At 50.5% G+C, this 20028-nt stretch overlaps 2 protein-coding genes across 2 annotated transcripts in view; one reads left to right on the top strand and one right to left on the bottom strand.

Moving 5' to 3' along the window:
- Positions 1-9808, top strand: part of ABL2 (ABL proto-oncogene 2, non-receptor tyrosine kinase) — a 50049-nt gene extending 40241 nt beyond the window's left edge. The window contains exons 9-11 of the mRNA XM_069789687.1: positions 884-973; positions 2230-2403; positions 3053-9808. Of these exons, the coding sequence (XP_069645788.1) occupies positions 884-973; positions 2230-2403; positions 3053-4743 (1955 nt within the window). The 3' untranslated portion in view covers positions 4744-9808. The remainder of the gene's footprint in view (positions 1-883; positions 974-2229; positions 2404-3052) is intronic.
- Positions 9809-9947: 139 nt separating this feature from the next.
- On the bottom strand, positions 9948-18125 carry TOR3A (torsin family 3 member A). Its single transcript, XM_069789688.1, is given in 7 exon segments — positions 9948-12158; positions 12670-12794; positions 14984-15159; positions 15824-16089; positions 16819-16932; positions 17345-17594; positions 17596-18125. Coding segments are annotated over 7 exon segments (1254 nt in total). The 5' UTR covers positions 17668-18125; the 3' UTR covers positions 9948-11907.
- Positions 18126-20028: the final 1903 nt, after the last annotated feature.

Here is a 20028-nt window from a genome sequence, read left to right as displayed (position 1 = left end):
GTGCTAACTCAGGCAATCTGTGTGGCCCTCAATGTACAAGACAGACAAACCAGGGCTTAAGAGGCCATTCTACAGCCTGTCTCCAGCAATGCCTGATCCCCAGCATGTCAAAGAAAGTCAGGCTGAACTTCGGTTGTGAAACAAAGAAGCTGGGTAATGATGAAAGATACTGCTTCAAAAAACTTTCAGGAAGCTCACAAAAGCCCAAAATCAGGGAATTCATATGATATTAATGCTACCCAAAATGAACAGAATGCCAGTCACTTCCCAGACCCTATGGTGGTCTCAACAGATAGTGCTTCCAGAATACATTCCCCTGGTGCAGATTTCTAACTACACAAATTACACTTTTCGTCATGATACCCTTCTATAACTTTCCAAGCTCCGTCTTAGATCCATGCAGTCTCTTCCTCTTTCCCCCACGGGGTGCATACATTCTCCTTTTGGAAGGCTCTGTCTGAATTTCAGTATTAAGAGCATGTGAGCAGAATGTTGCCTGGAGTTTTGCACACACAGTTATCTGTAACTGGGCTAGATGTGTCCACTCCAAACAGCCAGGGTAGCAAACATGGAATTCTCCTTTGCCCAAAAAATTCCGAAAGAGGGACAGGGAGATCAGAAAAAGCTGTGGAGTTGGCAGAGGGCTGGGGTTTTTAGAGTTGGTTCCTTCCTCTCAAGATCTGGTTGTTAGGATACGGTAGAGTGACTTACTGCTGCTATGAATTAATAGCTGTGAATGACTGTAAAGCCTGTTAAATAGTAGGAGATCAGAGACTGACTGCAGCTGAGAAAGCTTAGGTATTTTCTGTCTCCTGGGACAGAATAAAAATTTACATCCTACCCATTTAGGCACTGAGGCTTACTCTGCTTTCTCGTATTGCAGGCTGGAAGTGGAACCCACCAGACCGACCTTCCTTTGCTGAGACCCACCAGGCTTTTGAAACCATGTTCCACGACTCGAGCATCTCAGAGGGTGAGAGCCCCTGTTGCTTTACTTCTGAAACAGTACTGGAGATTAGCCCTCAGAGTGCTATGTCTTATGGACAAGCCCTTAAAGCTCATCTGCTAGCAGTGGAGGTTGTGATGAAGCTTCATCCCTTACTTAATTTCTTAACCATAAGTGGATAAATACATTCTCTCACTTGCTGCACAAATACTGAATAAACTTTAGACATATACCAGTGCAGGGGACAGTATAGTTTCATTTGAGCAGTAAGATGCCAAAGAGTTAATTTAAAGAATATTGTCTCCTCTATTAGAGGAAGCCTCTTGTTTCCCAGACTGAAGAGTAAGGAATAGTGAGTGATGCTGAGAGAGAGAGGAAGATGTATGCATATCGCAGTCCTTTGCTGACTGCAGCAATTAGGTCATGAAATATTATTCTACCAGCCTTCATTTTTAAAAAGCGTGCCTTAATCTCAGGATTTTCTACTTAGCTACTTCTAGGAGCAAATCTGTGCAACTCAACTCTCAAATATAATCAACTAGGAGGTAAATACTGGTGAGAAGCGTGATAGTAGACAGCAGACAAGGAGAAATGTCTGAGCATCTTTTAAATTTTTAAATTAAATATGAAACTGATCCATCCACTACCCTACTATAGAAAAAACACACCAGATCGAATTCTGCCAGGGAGGATCTATAATAGGCACATCAAGTGGCCCACACAGTTGCCAACCTCGGTGTGGCCAGGAGGTTGTGGCATTTTTCTGTTTTTCTTTTTCAATCCCATACCTTATGTTGATGTTGAGAAGGAAACATGCAGTCTTCATTTCTAATAGGGAGGTGCAGTGCTTTGCTTCAAGCAAAGCAGCTTAGATCCAAATCCAGAGAGGACACAACTTTTGGGGGATCCCAGGAGCATCAACAGGAGGTACCTTAATTAAAAACAGAGGCAAATGCATTCAGTGCTGGCTTTAGCTCTTGAGCAATCCTTAACCCAGTAGAGAACTAGAGTCGTACTAGACCTCTTGTACAGATCCTACCACTGTTTCGGGGTTTTTTTGCTGAATTTATGAAGAGGTAAATGAGTTTGAAAGCATTATGAAAAACATCTTACCCTGAATACCTCTAGACGTGAGCAAAAACTAAATCCATGAACTATGTATTTCTCAGTCATGTATCTCTTCTTGCCAGTCTGGGTTTGCAGTAAAGACCCAGATTTTCTTTTTCTCTTCCTCTGCTGGTCTCTGTTCCAACTATTCCCATTTTGGTTTTTTTTCCTTACAGAGGTAGCAGAGGAGCTTGGGAGAACAGCCTCCTCCTCATCTATAGTTCCTTACTTGCCCCGGTTACCCATGCTTCCCTCCAAGACTAGAACACTGAAGAAACAGGCAGAGAACAAGGAGAACATTGAAGGAACACAAGATACTGTGGAGCACTCAGCTTCCAGCTCAGCACCAGGTATGGGCACTGGGACAGTGGCAGTGAGACCACATGTTCTGGGATAGGCTTGCTGCTGATGTAAATTGCCAGAGAAACAGAAGAAGACAGAACAATGTGACATGGGAAAGTGCTTTGCACTGCTATGTCATTAGGGCTGTTGGCCACCTCAGCAGCCCAATTATTCACTAGCGAACAGAAAACACTGCAGCTTGTTTAATGTTCTTTTAGTAAATCCCATTGTATTTTTTTCTTTTAAGTTTAGTTTTGCTGCTTTTTTTTAAATGACAGCTTCAAAACTAAAGTTGACAATGCAACAAGACATTTTCTTTTATACTTGCGGTATTTGGGGGAGAAGGAAAAAAACTACAGGAAGGAAATAAGAAACTGGAAGAAAAGAGCAACTTCACCTTCTCCTGAACTCTCTCCTAAGTGGCCTCTTCAGTATAGACTACAGACAAGTCACGCATGCAGAAGTGGGAAAAAAGTTTAAAAAAAAAAAAAAAATCATACCAGCCTCACACAAAAATAGAAGTGCTAACTTCCTCTCTCAATCTCTCTCTGCAGAACCTGGGCAGCTAAATACGCCAGGCCCATAAAGCCCACTACAGGATAGGGAGGTGGAAATGGAAATTGATTTTGCAGATTCACATTTCTTTCTTCTGTCTAGGTTTTATTAGAAGCGCACAGTCAACAAGTGGGTCTCCTGCACTGCCTCGCAAGCAGAGGGACAAGTCGCCCAGCAGCCTGTTGGAGGATGCCAAAGAGACCACTTTCACCAGGGACAGAAAAGGTGGCTTCTTCAGCTCCTTTATGAAGAAGAGGAATGCTCCCACACCTCCCAAGCGCAGCAGTTCCTTCCGGGAGATGGAGAATCAGCCCCATAAGAAATACGAGCTGACGGGTAACTTTTCATCTGTTGCTTCCTTGCAGCATGCGGATGGGTTCTCTTTTGCTCCCACGCAGCAGGATGCAAACCTGGCGCCACCCAAGTGCTATGGTGGGGGCTTTGTGCAGAGGACCTTCTACAACGATGATGGCACTGGTACCAGCAGTGGTGGGGGCGTAAGCACCAGTGGTGGGTGGTCAGGCATCACTGGTTTCTTTACACCACGCTTGATTAAAAAGACACTGGGTTTACGAGCAGGAAAACCCACTGGCAATGAAGAAGCTTCAAAGCCTTTTCCAAGGTCAAACTCTACATCTTCCATGTCCTCAGGGCTTCCAGAGCAGGATAGGATGGCAATGACCCTTCCCAGAAATTCCCAGAGATCAAAAATCCAGCTGGAACGGACAGTGTCCACCTCCTCTCAGCCCGATGAGAGCACGGGGAGGGCCAATGACCTGCTTCCCAAAAGGTTTGAAGAAGGCCCTGCTTTGACCAGAGAGAGACCAAAAGCAAAACTCTTGCCGAGGGGTGCCACAGCACTCCCCTTCCGAACCCCCTCCGGATCAGAAGAAAAGGAGGGTCCAGGGCTAGCAGCAGCTCCTAAGAGCAAAGAAAAAAACAGTGGCCCACGGCAAGGGGTCCTTGAGGATGGTGAGAGACCAGGGTGGTCATCTCCAGTAAAGGCTGCAGCAATACTTCCAACCACTCATAACCACAAAGTGCCAGTCCTAATCTCACCCACTCTAAAACACACTCCAGCAGATGTGCAGCTCATTGGCACAGACTCTCAGGGTAATAAATTTAAGCTCTTATCTGAGCATCAGGTCACTTCTTCCGGCGACAGGGACCGGCCCAGACGGGTAAAACCAAAGTGTGCTCCACCTCCACCACCAGTGACAAGGCTCCTACAACAGCCAGCTGCCTGCTCAGATGCAGCAGAAGAGCTGAGCAATGTGGCGGGAGCGCAGCATGGACTGGAATCAAGCGAAGGGAGTAAGAAGGCAGCAGCAGCACCTGTTGGTGGAAAATCTGGGAGGCCCGTGATGCCTCCACCTCAAGTGCCTCTGTCATCGTCTTCCACCTCCCCAGTGAAAATGGCCAATGGCACGGCTGGCGCAAAAGTAGCACTAAGAAAGACCAAACAGGCAGCTGAGAAAATCTCCGCAGACAAAATCAGCAAGGAAGCGCTGCTGGAGTGCGCGGATCTTCTCTCCAGTGCCATCGCCGAGCCGACACCAAACAGCCAGCTGGTGGACACAGGGCACCAGTTGTTGGATTACTGCTCAGGCTACGTGGACTGCATCCCACATACACGCAACAAATTTGCCTTCCGGGAAGCGGTGAGCAAACTGGAACTCAGCCTGCAGGAGCTGCAGGTGTCCTCAACAGCTGCTAGCGTCCCTGGGGCAAACCCCGTCCTTAATAACTTATTGTCATGTGTTCAAGAAATCAGCGATGTGGTGCAAAGGTAGCTACTGTCAATCTGGGTAAGAGAAATACACATGGGGAGGGGGGAAATTACTTTTTTTCTGTACTGATGCTTTCAAAAGGAAAGACTGATACTTGAGTATGTGAAGTACCTCAGATCACTGAGTTCTCCTCACGTTTACAGATTCATCTCAAAAAATGGGGATGGAGAGGGTAGAGTAAAGCTGTAAGGGGCAGAACATCAAGTATTTGTCCCTACCTAGTCAGGCTGATCTGCTTGGTATGGCAAGGGAAGTTCCTTGCTCCTCCCTTGGAGAGGCAGGAGAATCGATGGCAGGTTCTCGCTCTGGGAAGGATGGTTTGATGTGTGATCGCTGGTGTACTGGAGTGGCTGCAGGCCACTTGGCTGTACAGATCCTCCCCTGTCTGCACTAACACATGCTTTGGCCTCCTGACAAGGCAGAGGAAAGACACTGGGACTCCGCTGGTACCAAGTGCCGAGCAGTCTGTGCTGGAGTAGCTCTGAAGGGGGAGGTTGCGTGCGGTTGGGGGAAGGTCTAATGCACTGACAGTATTCAGAGCTGCTGGAGGTGGATGCACTAGCCCAGATGGCTTACTTCCACAGTGCTGTTGCTGCTGTAATGAGAACTGCAAAATTAGTTAATATATGAAACTATCCTTTTTCCCTCCTGTCCACCTCATCCACCACATGTTCTCATCTTTGTTGTATCAGAAGCGTCAGGGATGCTGGGCAGACTTACCACTGGAATACCCCTTCCCCACCACACAGCCTTCACTCAGTTGATACCTATTTCTAGTGATCTAGCACAGGTGCTGCTTGATGGTCATTTGTGAGTAGTTTGGGGCTCTTGCACAACTTGCCAGTGTTGTTATTGGGGTGGGTGAGTGGTTTGTTGTTTTTTGGGGTTTTTTTTAAGCTCTAGATTGTCTTTAAATTGTTACCACGTTGATTCCCCAATTTGGTTTCATCACCTTGAGGACCCATGGTAGGTAAGGCAGAGCCTCCGCCACCCCTGGCTGTTCTCCACATTCCTTTAGCAGTCATAGTGCTGCAGGGCCAGCTGGAGAGGCAGGAAGTACAGCCTGGCCTGCACCCTCGCTGCTGCAGGATTCCCTGGACCTGTCCCTGCTCTTGGCGTAACACTAACACTTCACACTGACGGCTTCCTGGGATTTGCTCTAGTACTTACCGGTCTCACAGGCTTTTGGCTTCCCTGCATATGAAGATGACTAGGTACGTCAGCACACAGGGGAACCACAGCCATCTTTTTTTATTTATTCCTGTATTTTAAAGGCTAGACCAGAATCTCATGCTGGGGCGTAGGGAACATGCACATAAACTGTGCACTCCTCTGCCTGAGACGTGACAACAAACAGAGAGCTCCCACTGGGTCATGGTCTCTGGTGTCTGATGCCTGCTGACAATCCCAGAATGAAAGCAGTTGTGTGGTTGAAGTTGTCTTCCTTGGTCCTGGTGCTGTTTGTAGACTGTTGTGGCCTCAAAAAGCCGGTCTTCTGTGTATACGCACAACTCCCTGAGATGTAAATGTACTGGCAAGTAGGAAGACCTCAACTAACAGTTGGTTTGCGAGAGGAAGAAAACAGGCCCAATACCTGGCTCCAAATAATACACGTTACTCTGCATGCTGCTGCTCACTTCACACTATTGGTGATGATAGAGGATCTCGCTTGCTTTGCACCTTAAATCTTTTATTTTTGGCTAAAGTGCTTTTTTAACTTGTTTTTAAAGAAGTGTGACTGTGCTGCTTTTAGTTTGAGCATTTAGAGTTGAGCTGGGACACAGGTGAGAATTTAGAAGATGGGCACTTCCATTGCTGTCTAGCAGCATTGCTCTCTTGGTGCTTGGAAGTAGGCTGGGCTGTCTCAGTGAGTGTCCCTGTTTTTTCCATGGAGCATAGCGAGACAGGAGCCTGAAATGTCTTTAGAAATGGGCTGGCGTCTGAGAATCCTCATTTTATTACTGATCTGTGTTAAACAAAGTTGTGTCATGATGCATGAATGCACACCAGTGGAGCAGTATGTGAGGTAAAATGGACCATGTGAGCTTCACTGTCCAAGTGAAATGGGGGGGCAGGGAGAAAAAACCAAAGCAACCCCTCCACGCCAGCTGACAGGCATTAAAGTGAATTAATTATTCCTACAAGTCAGTTTTACTCCAGTGTGCTGGTACCTAAGTGGGGACAAATGGAAGTACAGCACGGGTAACTCATCCTGACTTAGTAGTACTGCTGTCTAGCTCTGCAGTAGGATCTTCAGGTTGCCCAGGCTCTCCTGCAGCCCTCAGGTCAGCAGGAGGCTCTCCCAGGACTCTTTCACAGCAACACTCAGCCGTAAGGCAGAGTACCAAACTGTTATCTTGTAGACTTTACTGAGGGCTTTTGTGGTTTACCTTATCTCTTTCAGTCATCTTTATTGAAGGTGTGCGTTGCTGCACACCAAACTATCTGCCTTTGGAAAAAGTGACCTGCAAAGGGAAGGCTTGTGGTATTGCTTCACATGGCCTTTCAAACGATCAAAAGGATTTAAAAGGTATGGGAGCTTTCTTTGGGGCAGAAGGGCAGGTCGTTTGCCCTGGCAGACAATCGCATGGTTTCATCATTGTACTACACCTCAGCCTAGGACAAACAGACTGAAACTGAAGTGATTCTTAGGGGAAGGGTATTTTAAACAGGAAATTTTAAGGCTGTTTGTTAGTCCGGTTCTGATGAGTGTTTTGAAAGAAGCTTTTTCCCTGAATGCCAGTCTTTCGGAAAAGCTCCACCAAAAGTGATAGAATAGCAAACAATTCCTGGACTTTCTAACTACTAAAACTCCCCTCTTTCAGCCCTTTCTGCCCCAATGAAGGACTGGTTCCTCTGGAGGTCATCTGGTCCAACTCCCCTGCTCAAGCAGGGCCATCTAGAGCTGCCTGCCCAAGACCATGTCCAGACAGCTTTTGAATATCTCCAAGGATGGAGACTCCACAACCTCCGAGGGCAACACAGAAGCCCATTCAGTTCTGATCCCTCCTGTGGTGGAAAAACACAGAACAGTGCAATTTGGGGATTTGCCTGTCATCATTCCTACAGAGAGTGTTTTCTCTGCTCTCATCCGTTATTTTATATCAGTTTGGAAGAAGGTGACAGAGGTAGTGCTGGCTTGACACTAGGGTGGTTGGTTTTTTCCCCTAAATAGGAGGCTGCAGAATTGCTGCTGCTTCTGCTGTCCAACAGTGTTTTATTCCCAAACTGGAATTCTGCCCTTCCCTCTGGCAGGATAGCAAGAGGATGATATCTGGGAAAGCTGGTTCTGCTGTAAATCACCATTCAGTTGTTGTTCCTTCCACAGCCACTCTCCTAAAATTGTTACTGTTCCTTCTCCCTTTTGCTAAGGTTTGGCTTTCTGTTCAGCCTTAAAGGTCTTTACTGTAGCAGCTTCTCTGCTTTCAGCCTTGCACAGTATGTTCAAAGTAACGTAAGGATGGTGGAGCCCCATTATTTGTCCCAGTGAAGAGCACTTCTTGCTCCACTGTTTAGGGTAGGGGACAAGGCATAAACTCCTGTTGTGTTTCCTTTCCTCACCCCTGTCAGAAGGCCTTGTGGGGTAAGGATGCAATGGCAGCTGGGCTCTCTCACTTGCACTAGTATGGGCTAGAATTTGAAGTAGTCGTCTGTGCAACAGGGGATGGGATAACATAGGGCCTGGTAATGCCAAGCACAAAGCATGCGCTCACATGAGTGAGTTGATGTGGGGCACTTTCTCTTCCTAGCTACTGTGGGGAATTATCCAACTCACAGGTGCAATTCTCTTTTCTTCCTGCACTGTACACTCTTTAACCCCAGAAGTGGTGCACTCGGCTGTCTGACTGGCAGCACTTCAATTTAATCATATTTGTCATTAGTGTGGACAGGGGTGAAGCTGAATTAAGAGTCTGGGTCTTGGGACTACATCAAATTTAGCTGCTGGGAAAGTGGAATTGAATGGAGCGGTGTTGCTGATACAGAACAGCAGAATGCAGTGGGGAAGGGGGGGGGCTGTGCGTTCCCATCCTCCTCACAGAGAACGCTTCTCCTGAGCACCACTAGCCTTGTGTCAGTGAGACACAAACACACGCATGTTGACATCTTGTCAGGTGTGCTTATGCAAGAGTTCTATGGCACATCGCTCTCTGCGGGCAGCAGGAACTAAACCCCACAGTGTGGGGCAATAGCTGCACCAAAACTGCTGTGTTAACAGAGCAGTCCCTCCCTAAGAGGCAGCGGGTGTGTGAGCAGGTAGGATGGTTTACGCTGTGCAGTCAGAGTAGAGAAATCCAGACCCTGATGTCTGTACCGCTTACCTAAGGCAGGCTTCCCCAGCAGCTGAGGCGCTTCGCTTTTTGCTTGTCAGTCCTCTCGGGCATCAGCAGCTGTGACAAGCAGTAATGAATCCAGATCTTTTTTGCAAACATAACAGGCTGCTGTTTTCTCTTTAAAACACTCAACCCAGCTCTGCTGCTAATCAGTAGCTGGCAGGAAAACCGAAGGGTCGCGACTATGGCATGCTCAGAAACCTCCCACTTCAATGCCAGTGGCATCATCTAGCACGGATGGGCACTCGGCGTGCACGCCAATTGCCTGTAGCGCAGAACAAAACCTTCAGCCTGTTCCCTGGTGATAGGAAATAAGAGGTTATGGGACACCTGAGTTCTTTATAATACCTACATGATAAGAAATGTCTGTACCAAAGGAGGTCATTCTTCCAAATGTGTCTGTTGCACACAGGAGGTAAAGCCCAATCAGCTCGGCACGCTGTTTGTATCAGTAGTGAACTCGTCGAGGGCAGGAATGGATTAAAATGAAACACATTAATCACCAATCACTCTACCAGTGTTGTCAACTGTTTTTGTTTTTAATTGTTACTGTAATATATTTTGGTTGTTTTTCTAATTTAATTATCTCACTATCGTCTGACTGTGAACTGCGAACAGTGTTAAACTTGATGTAAATAAGGCCCTTTGAAGGGCCTCTTTGCCTGTCGTTCCACAAAGTTTTGCCAATTTGCATTTTGTTTTAAATAAAGGTTGCAATATTTTATTGGCAAAAAACACCTGAGTATATGCTGCTTTTTTTTTTCTTCTTAAGGACTATTTGAAGCTGCTCAGTATTAACCTGAAGTTTGTTATTTTGGGTAGAAAAGAGTATTATAAGCCTGTTAAAAAAAAGAAATAATTTAATTCTGCCAGATGGCAAAGAAAAAGCAGTATCTTTATTTATGCCTTTAAAATCAAACTTAATGTTGCCATGGAATGGTCAGATGGAGTGAGGCTGCATAATCAAATAATTCTGAAACATACACATGTGACCTGGCAGAGCACATAGTCTTGCATCATCAGTTTGACAGTTGCCCTCATTAGTAACACCATCATCTCCTTAATCAGTAACAGAGTAAGAAGAGCCTAACATGCCAACTTCATACCAGCCCCGCACTGGTGAAATGGCTGACAAAGTGACTCCCTTCCACTCCAAGCAGCATCGTTCTAACCTGGACAGCTGAAGATTCTTTTCTATTTAAAAAAAAATAATCATACCTTATCCTGGCTTATACAATCTTCTAAGCAACTAACCTTCAACTAACTAACAACTTAACTTTCTACCCAGGTTATAAAACACAACCCGAGTTGAGTCCTGTGGGGCTGCATCCTCCCTTCCCCAGGAGCATCTCCCTGTGACATGTCCCAGGCTGAAGCTTTAGGCTTGACACTTGCGATTAAGAGATTAAGCAAGCCTCAGAAACACCTCGTAACAGTGCACGCTGGCACAGGCCCTAAGGTCCAATCTGGAGACAACAGGTAAGTTTAACATTGCATCAGTTGAGCAGTGAGAAAGCAGCTAGCTTGCCTTCCTGCCTTGGACTATGAAGCCTGGTTAGATAACAGAGCCAGCGTGCCCAGAGGGAAACACGAACTCAAAGTCTGCAGGACTAGTAAGTGTGTCTGGTCAATCTTTTCCCAGAGGTTGTGCTGCTCATCACTGGCACCGCAACGAGGTTCAAAGCTTAAAATAGATCAAAGGTCCGCACATGAGGTGTCCAGGGAGCTAAGCCCTGTCCTTGGCATGTGCTGTTTCACCTCATCGCCCCAGCCCAGCTGTGTTGGAGGGGAGTTTTGACCTAGAGGTCAAAGTGATTCCGGTAACACTGTTGAAATTTTTTGGTCCTGCTGTAACATACTTATCACCTGGCAAGTACCCAGACAGCAAACAGCCCCTTAGTGTAGTAATGCTGATACCAGCCAAAAAAACCACAGCATGCAACATAATGAAAAAAAAAAAACCCAAAACCCAAACCAAACAAACCCAAGCATACTGCATCCCTGAAAACCCGAATTCAATTGCAGCCTGTTCCTTCAGCCACCATCCTCCTCAACCGCCCTTTACCCTTGAAAAGGGAATTAGTCTCCCCTTTTTCATTTTGCGGTGAAGCAAACGGGCTCTTCACCAAACTGCTTAGAAAAAGAATTTCAGCAGAAGTTCACCTCATCACCGCAGCTGCTTCCATACAACGAAAGACTCCCAATGAGAGAGGGACACTCCAAAGCGAGAGGCTATGGATTTGACATCTCCAGAGGAGATTATTCAGTTGTTTTCTCTACGGAAGGGCCTCCCTGCACAAACTGTGATCCCGGCATGCGCGTCCCTGAGCAGCAGACGCCTTGTGAGTGCAGGAGAGCAATAGAGAAAAAAAAACCTCAGCTCCAGCAAAACAGTTCTGTGCAATCTTGTAAAGTGACAGAGAAAATGGGGGACAGGGATGAAGATGTGGCTTCTGCTGGACTGTCTCAACAGGACCAGTCTGTCCAAGGCCTTCATCACACACTAACAAACCAAGGACTTGGACATCCCTGCTCACGTCAAACAAAGCACCTGCCAGCACAAACAAATCACTACTGCAGGCTACTACCTGCTAAAAGAAGGGACTCAAAAAACACTGGACAGACTTCAAAATGCAGCCAAGCACAGGCTGTCCCCGTGTCCCAGGAGTGAGGGTGTGCCTCCTTCCCTGCAAACAGCCCTCGGAGTAACAAGGGGTTAAGTTTCTGTCTCTGTGCAAGTGCATGGCTGGGTAATCTGTTTGCCTGACCTTGTACAAGGAGAGCAGCTCCTAGTGTGCAGAACCACCTTCACCAGTGGTGTAGTCCCACCTGGTGTTCAGGGAAGGAAGTAATTGATGCGCTGGGATACAGACTTGCAGCCCTGTGCAGAGAAAAGCTTCTCTTCCATGGGGACAAACACCATCATCCCGGCCACCTCATCAAGGGCTGCCTCGGTGTACGGAAGTCCACGGGCCAGGAAAGCGTCCCGTGCACAGAGCTTCACATGGTGGTACTCCAGGGGCAGGAACGGCACGAAGAAATCAATGAGGTTCTCTTCGAGGAGGTGGCTGCGGGCATAACCATTCTCTGTAGCAAAATGCAAGATGACAAAAACTTCAGAAGCTCCACCTGAGAGCTGTCATCCCTCTGTGAGGCAAGGCTTATCTCTCCGAGGGGGCTGTCTTGGCTTATACAGCCATACGTGGTGGGAGAGAGACACCCACTTGGAAAGAGGTGGCCAGCACTTAATCTGAACACAGAATGTCACTACGGCTTGCCCATCTCAGGCCAAGAGAAGCCTGAATCCCCAGAGAAGCCTTGATACTTCCCTACAGCCTTAGGCTGCTTCTTGCAACCTGGGCACTTTCAGGGCTGAAAGGGGCAAGAAGGACTCACAGCTCCCTCCTCCCATGTCTCGCTGCTGCAGCGGTGCTGTGCTCGTGGGGCTGTGCTAGTGTGGATGAAGGAAGTTGGAATAAGGGCTCATTCCACAGCACACGGTGGATGGGACTGCATAAGCAGGGCCCCAAGCCAGCGCAGAGGGGCAGGTTTGTGGGCAGCCTGCCCACAGCATCCCGCAAGCGAGCCCGGCTCCTACCTTCAGGCTCCTGCAGCTCTAGCCGCAGCCGCTGCTCCAGGAACTCCATGGAGATCTCCTCCCGCGCCCGGCCAGCTCGCCAGAAGTCCAGGGCTACCTCATTGATGGTGTTGCCACCGAGATTGCTGTGGACACAGAATAGAAGTCATTCAATCATGCCCCCAGAGATGAACTGCTGAGAGCTGCCAGCAACCTCCCCTCCAGACAGGCCTCAGGAACTCTGTTAGCAATGAAGGATTTGCTGTGTAGGATCAGCATCTGAAATATCTGCAGATGGAGGAACCAGCTTTTGTCCCAAAGAGCCCCTTTCTATAAGCATCTTTACAGCTATCTTCCATCTTGCCAGCTTAGACCCTGGGGCAGCTCCTTTCTCTCCCAGAGTGGGACCAGGAGCCAGCAGAATCCTCCATCTCCATCAGTCCCCTGTCCTGGCTGGGATGCCATCGACCTCGTAGATGACACTTGGCTCCACACCAAACTCCCAGAAGCCACCACTGAAAGTCCAAGTGAGAGGGCAGAGCAGATGGCAGGAGTCCTACTAGAAGTAAAGGTCCCGGGGCAGGGATTCAAATGGCAGCCCAGGACTTGGCAAAGCATCCCCTGCCCAAGGGACAAAGCAGTGCAGTTCCCACGCGAGGACTCCTCTGGACACCCACTGTGGGGACAGCTCCGCCGTGGGGGACATGGGTCCTGGCAGTCACTAAGGCTCCCAGGGCAGCCCCTCACCTCAGAAAGCAGTTCAAGGCCAGGCAGCCCCCAAGTGCTGGTGAGAGGTTTGCAACAGCCTCAGACAACAGCCCCCAGCCTCAAGTGCCCTGCCACCAGTGAGCTGGCCATACTGGGAACCAGCTGGCTGCAGAGCTTGTGTAGGTGGGAGGCAGAGAGGCACTGGGAGAACCAATCTTGCACCCATCTTTCCTCTTGTGTCAGAGGCTCTGGACCCGTTTCCCAAATGGAGGGGAAGCAAAATTAAAAAGCCACCACTGTTCCCCTTCCCACCCCACCCCCTCCCCTGCCTTCTTAGGCGGGGAAACAGCTTTTATCGATCTTGCTCCCACCCAGACTGCAGGAGAAACAGTCCCTTCTGACTGGGGACACCCCATTCCCCGAACCTGGCCAACACTGCAGGACCAGGCCAGTGTCCAAAGGAGCCATGGGGCAGAGCCAGCCCTCCTGCAACAGGTCTGTCTCACACTGCCAGCAGGTATGATGAACCCCCCCCAGGATTACACACTGCCGCAGTTTAAGGCACCCTGCTCCCCTCTGCTTAGTAGCACGAAGGGGCTAACATGTCATCCTGCATGGCTTGCCAGGTAGGACACAAGGTCAGGTCAGCTCAGTGCAGCCAGCAGCACATCCACCCTGCCCTGAGCAATAAGGGAGAATCTGCCCCCTCCACCACAGCTCCTGCCAGAGGTCCATGCAGGTAGGACTGAAATGTGGTCAGCTCTGCAAGCGCTGGGCACATATACAGGTCCTCCACAGGCAAAGAAACTTCCCTAGGGAACCCCCAAGCTGGGAGATTAGAACACTCGCCTGGATGGTGGGAGATGGAGAACAAATCTCTGCCCGCCTCTAGCCTGTCGGAACACCTCTTGCCAGAGCCAAGCTGAAGGTTGTAACTCCTAAATTGAAGGGGCCCAAGGTGCTTGTCTCTCCTTGGCATTTCTCACTGGCTACTTCAGGCATGTGCCTACCTCACATCTCAGTTTTAAGATGTCCTACTTCTCCCTCCAGATGCATCCCGCCTAGGCTTGGGTCAGCGACAGCACTGGGGTGTGCACATGCCAAAGTCGTTTCTCCCTTCAGATGGGAAAAGAACCGACTAAACCACAGGACGAGGCGATGCCAGGATCAGCCCTCACAGCACAGCAGACCGACATCACCCCAGCCTGCAGCCACGACCAGACAGTGGGAACTCCCCACCTCCCACTTCCAACTAACAGTGCCACGTTGCACAAGAACTTCCCAAGACCTGCAGCCGTAGCTTTGCTCCCTGGAGTATGGGATCTCCTGGCTCAGCTGTGTATGGTGACACCACACTAGCTCTGACTCCCAATGGTTCCTTGTCTCAAAGCCTAGACACTGGCTTAGGTGTCCCAGCTAAGCTGGACCTCAGCTCCTCCTGCAAATGCCCCATACCCAGGGAGGATGCCCAGCACCAATAAGCAAAACTGACCATGGAGGCAACCACCTCTTGGAGGAGTTGGACATCTCTTCCCCCCTGCTGCAGCCTGAGCATCTCATATCACACACCTCGGGATAGATTCCATCACTTTTTTCCTCCCCATCCCTTTGGGGGCCCAGAAATCACCTGAGGAAGAGGAAGATAGATCTCCGGTAATCCACCTGGCCCTCGTTGTCATAGTGAGCCATGAAGGGCTTGATGGCATCCAGGAGGCTGAAATGAAGTTTCTCTGCTTCATCGAAGATGAACAGGGACTGCTTGCACAGCTGCACAGTCTCGCTTATCTGCTTCTTCAGCTGAGCCTGCAGAGCAGCAGTGAGGAGTGTGAGAAGCCCAGCAGCAGTCACTGCCACCAGATCATCGTGCAGGGGCTGAGCCTGGATGCTGGGGGTTAACCCTGGCTGGCAGCTAAGGACCACACAGCCGCTTACTTGGTCCACCCAGCGGGACAGGGTAGAGAACAGGAAGAGCAAAAGCAAGGAAACGAGTGAGTCAAGATAAAGGTAGTTTAATAAGTGAAGGAAGGAGGAAAAAGAAAAAGAAAATCAAAGCAAGTGATGCAAAGGCAACCACTCACACCTACCACAAATAGACTGATGCCCAGCCAGTCCCTGAGCAATGGCTTCCTAGCCCCAAACCCGGTCCCCTCAGTTTTTATTGCTGAGCACAACGGTAAATGGCATGAATACCCCTTTGGTCAGTTGGGGCCAGCTGTTTGGTGTCCCCCCTCCCAACTTCTTGCGCACCCCCAACCTACTGATTGCAGGGGCAGAGTGGGAGAAGGAGAGAGCCTTGAGGCTGTGCAAGCACTGCTCAGCAGTAGCCAAAACACCGCTGTGTTATCAACACTGTTTTACTCACAAATCCAAAACACAGCACCATGTGGGCTGCTGTGAAGAAAATGAAATCCATCCCAGCCAGACCCAGTACACTGGACCATGGCAACACCGTGTTGTCGGTTCTCACCTTGTACAAGTCCATGTACTTGTGATGGGGGAAGTGGAAGAGCGAGATGAACACCCTGACACACTCGCTCTTCAGCCCATCCCGGTACAGGTGACTGGCCACCATCCGAGCCACAAAGTTCTTGCCTGTGCCGGACCAGCCGTGGAAGGAGAGGACGAGAGCCTTCTCTGGCCGCGGGCTCCGCAGGAACCCTTGCACCGCCCGGATGACGACTTCTTTGGCCAAGTGCTGCCCATGGAGCTGCCCATTGAGGTCTGCTTCTAGCCCTGCAGGAAAGAGAGCAAGAGCCCAGCTTTAACTTGCAAGCCCAGCTGCTGCTGCAGGTGGGAATAAGAGGAGAAAATGTGGTAAGGCACTAAGCCCACACAGCCCTGCCTGTCTGAGAGGAGGCTGAAGCGGCATTAAAGTCACAGGACCAATGAGACAGGCTGCCTGTACCCTGCCTGCATCAGCCACTGACTGCAAAAAGACACAGATCTTCTGCTGACTCCTTTTTCCCTTTGGGAAGCGGAGGAATTTGATGACCGCAGAGAGGACTGAAGCCCAAAGGCCCCGGTGAGCTCCAAGCAGAGGGTATGGATACCAGAAGTCCCAGGGCCAGCAAAATGCAATGACACCTGCGCAGGGCTTACACGCAGGTCTTGGCATACCCTCCCGACCTGGGCCAGTCTGGATCCCACTGCGTATGCCTGGGAGCTACCGCATGAAGGCAAGGCTCGTGGCAAACTGGAGCAGATATGCTGTACGGTAAGGAACAAACTCTCTTGCAGTCTCAGAACCACAAATGAATAATGGGAAACAGGACTTAGCTCAGCACCTCGCCCTCCCACGCACCCAGCACCCTGCTCAGAACTGCCCTTTACTTGCATCACTTGCTAAAATACATTTTCTTAAAAAGAAAAAAACCCCCACAAACAAACAACAAAAGAGACAATACGGAAAGGCAGCAGACACAAGCACCGCTTGGGGTCTCCCAAGTACAGCACAGCACCTACCTGTGATATTGTTGACTATCCTGCAGTCTCCTGTCTTGCAGCACTTGCCAAAGCTGCAGTACCAGGCAGAGAGGATCTCCAGGTAATCCTGGCCCACCACAGGCAAGCTCCAGCCTGGAAGAGGCAACGGTCTGAGCAGAGATGTGCCAGCAAGTGCCATTTTTGCATTTTGTGTGGATGCTCAGCTGAGCCTGCTTAAGGGCAGCCCTCCTCCCAGGTGCAAGGACTCTGACACCACCCTGCCAGGCAGCTAGGGCTGTGGGGAGGGGGAATAAGCACGAACGGACAGCAGCTGGCTCAGGTGGGCACGGGGAGCCATAGCGGGTGCCAGCACGCTCCCCCCACCGACACGGATGTTTGTGGCAACGCGGGGTACGCCGAGTAAGGAGGGAGATGCCCGGGGCAGCGACCCTGGGCATCCACAGGAGCCGGGGGCAGGGACGCCCGTGCTGGGGGAAGCAGGGTGTTTGGACCCGTTGCTGTTTCTGGGGCGCGGGAGAGGGAGAGAAGGGAGGAAAGCGCTTACCTGGACTGGGACCGGACTCCTCCTCCTCCTCCTCCTCCTCCTCGCAGCCCTCCTGCCACACCTTGCACGCCAGGTACTGCCAATACTGCTTGGAGAGAGCGCCCGCGGCTCCCAAGTGCTTCTTCACAGCTTCGTACCCCGTCCTGCCCCGCGGTCCCCCCTCCGCCACGGGGCCCTGCTCCTCTTCCCAGCCCCCCCGCGGCGGCGGCGGCGGCCCTCGGCTCCCCAGCCCCCCCGACCCCCCCCCCCAGCAGCAGCAGCAGCAGCAGCAGCAGGAGGCAGCAGGCCAGCCCCAGGCGGGCCGGGAGCCCGCCCTGGCCCATGGCGGTGGGCCGGGGCCCCCCGCCGGGATGGGAGCAGGCCCTGCCCGGGCCGTCCGCCGGCTCCCGGCCCCCCCTCAAGGGCCGGAGCCGTGATCTCACTTCCTGCCCGCCCGCAACCGCAGTGGCTGCGGAGAAGCCGGGCGGCGGCGGCGGCGGCGGCCTCGCTGCGCTGCCAGGCGCGGCCTCGGGGACGGCGGCTCCGCCGGGCCTCCCGCCAGCGCTGCGCTGCAAAACCCCGGCCCCGCTCCCGGCAGGAGGCACCGGGTACCCCTCCGGTCTCTGTCCTGCGCAAAACTCGGACCCCGTCCTCTCCTCCCCGGCTCCTGCCGACCGGCTTCTCTCGGCCGGGAGGCGCCCGGGGAAGGCAACTAATCCGGTTTTGAAGCAGCCCAGCGGCTCAGCTGAAGTTTCGCTGCCGCGAACGCGAGAGGCGTGGGCGGTCGTCGGTCATCGGGGCCGCTTCCAAGGGGAGGCCGAAGTAACCAAGGGAGCGGGAGGCAGTGGACGAGCCGGAGCGGCAGCGCAGGCAGCTGCGCTGTGCTGCCCGGGGTGCGTTCGCTGCCTGCTGTGCTAGAAGGTCAGTTCAGCAATTCGGTCAAAGGTCTAGGACAAACGCTTTTGTTGCTGGCTCTGGGACGGGCTCGCTGTGTGACACGGGACGCGTGTCGTTCCTCATCGACCCTGGGAAGCGCCGCCGTTCGCATCAGCGCATCTTCGTGCACCGGTACATCCAAACTCTAAGGCAGGCAGGGTGGGCTCCGCTCAAGCAGCCAGGGAAAAAAAAAAAAAAAAAAGCTTCAGATCAGCACAGAACCACCGTGAAATCACGTACGACAACTGAGGTACAACTCATTACCGCCACTGAGCTCACCACCGACAACCAGCTTTCTCCAACAAGCTGTAAACCCCCTCCCGTAGAGGGAAGCAGCAAGTGTGGTCGTTAGGGCCGGCTGCCCGTGCTTTGGCAGGAGATACTAGGATCCCATGCAAAGCCTGGCTTTGATTTTGGAAACAGGTACACACACAAACGCAGCTGTGGGGGGAGGTGAAAAGTGGATAAGCCCCATATAACTTGCATTCTACCTTCAGCTGCACCCACTGCTGGCTTACTGTAAGAGACTAACACCACTAGAAGTTACTGAGTATCAGGACAAGTCAGCCCACAACTTACCGAACTGAGAGGAGGCCAAGATGCTTTGGACATGGAAAGAATTTCAAGGCTATCCCACTTGCTCAGAAAAATAAAAACAAGACAGACACTAAATGCAATTCATCCGGTCTGGCAATTCACTCGTTCAGGTGGATGGGGAGCGGGATCCGTCACCGCCAAGGCATGGAGTGGAGCATATCACCATCTACAGGTGGCTATAAATATTACACATCAGCATTAAAGATCCTGGTATTAACATAATTGTCCCCTCCAGCTTCAAAAACAGTGAGGCTAAAAACCTTAACACCAGTTGCAATAACTTAAACAGAACTAAAAGCAGTGCACATCAAAAAAATCAATTAAAAATCGAACTCACTATAGCCATAGCAAATTAAACTGCTACCAGGCTTTCTGAAAACTAGTTGAAGCATCTGAATTGAGCCTTTATGTACATTTATAAAAAAATTCATAGCTGTAACATTCAAACTCTACCGTCCCGGGGATAAGTGCCTGAGCTGAAGAGAGCTTATCAAAAGGGACAGACTTCATAAAAAAATAGATGCTTCCATGTTCCAAAGGAAAAAAGCACATTCTGAAAGATAAAACGACTTGACTGTTCAACACCACAGCAGCTCCACGGTGCTACAGCGTAATTCCTGGGACATCAGCTTTGCTCAAGTGTGGCACGCCATGAGAGCTAGAGGGGAAAATAAAAACTGTTGTGTAGTAACCTGCCAACTATACCAATTGACCTGGCTCTGAGGCTAATAAGGCACTGAAGTGTGTGTGTGGGGGGGGAGTGCCAGGAAATCCACCCCCCTGACCAACTCCTTTTGCAGGGCCTTAGGGAGGAAATTTTATCCCTATGGACTGGATGGGAAGCTGCAGGAGACTGGAAGAGATCCTAGTGCACTACGCTGAGGAGAACCCACTCATACCTGACTTGGGAAGGATGGGGCTCAGAAGCACAGCAGTCAATGCCCTAGTACAGCTTGCTGGGATTATATCCCCCTCCCTTTTTCTTCCCTTTTTTATTTTTTGGCTTCCTCTGATGAATCTCAAACACTCACTATAGTATTCGTTAATTCTCAGTTGACAGTCTTGCTGGAGAAGGTAGCTGCAGGGTGCCGCTAGGAGACAATACTAGGATGCATAGCTTTTCACTTCACGACTGGTTATTCCAAAGCAGTCCTAGTGAGCAGCAACCACCT

Source organism: Haliaeetus albicilla, chromosome 8 (assembly GCF_947461875.1).
Source record: "Haliaeetus albicilla chromosome 8, bHalAlb1.1, whole genome shotgun sequence".
Lineage (NCBI taxonomy): Eukaryota > Metazoa > Chordata > Aves > Accipitriformes > Accipitridae > Haliaeetus > Haliaeetus albicilla.
This window is presented reverse-complemented; position numbering and strand designations above follow the sequence as displayed.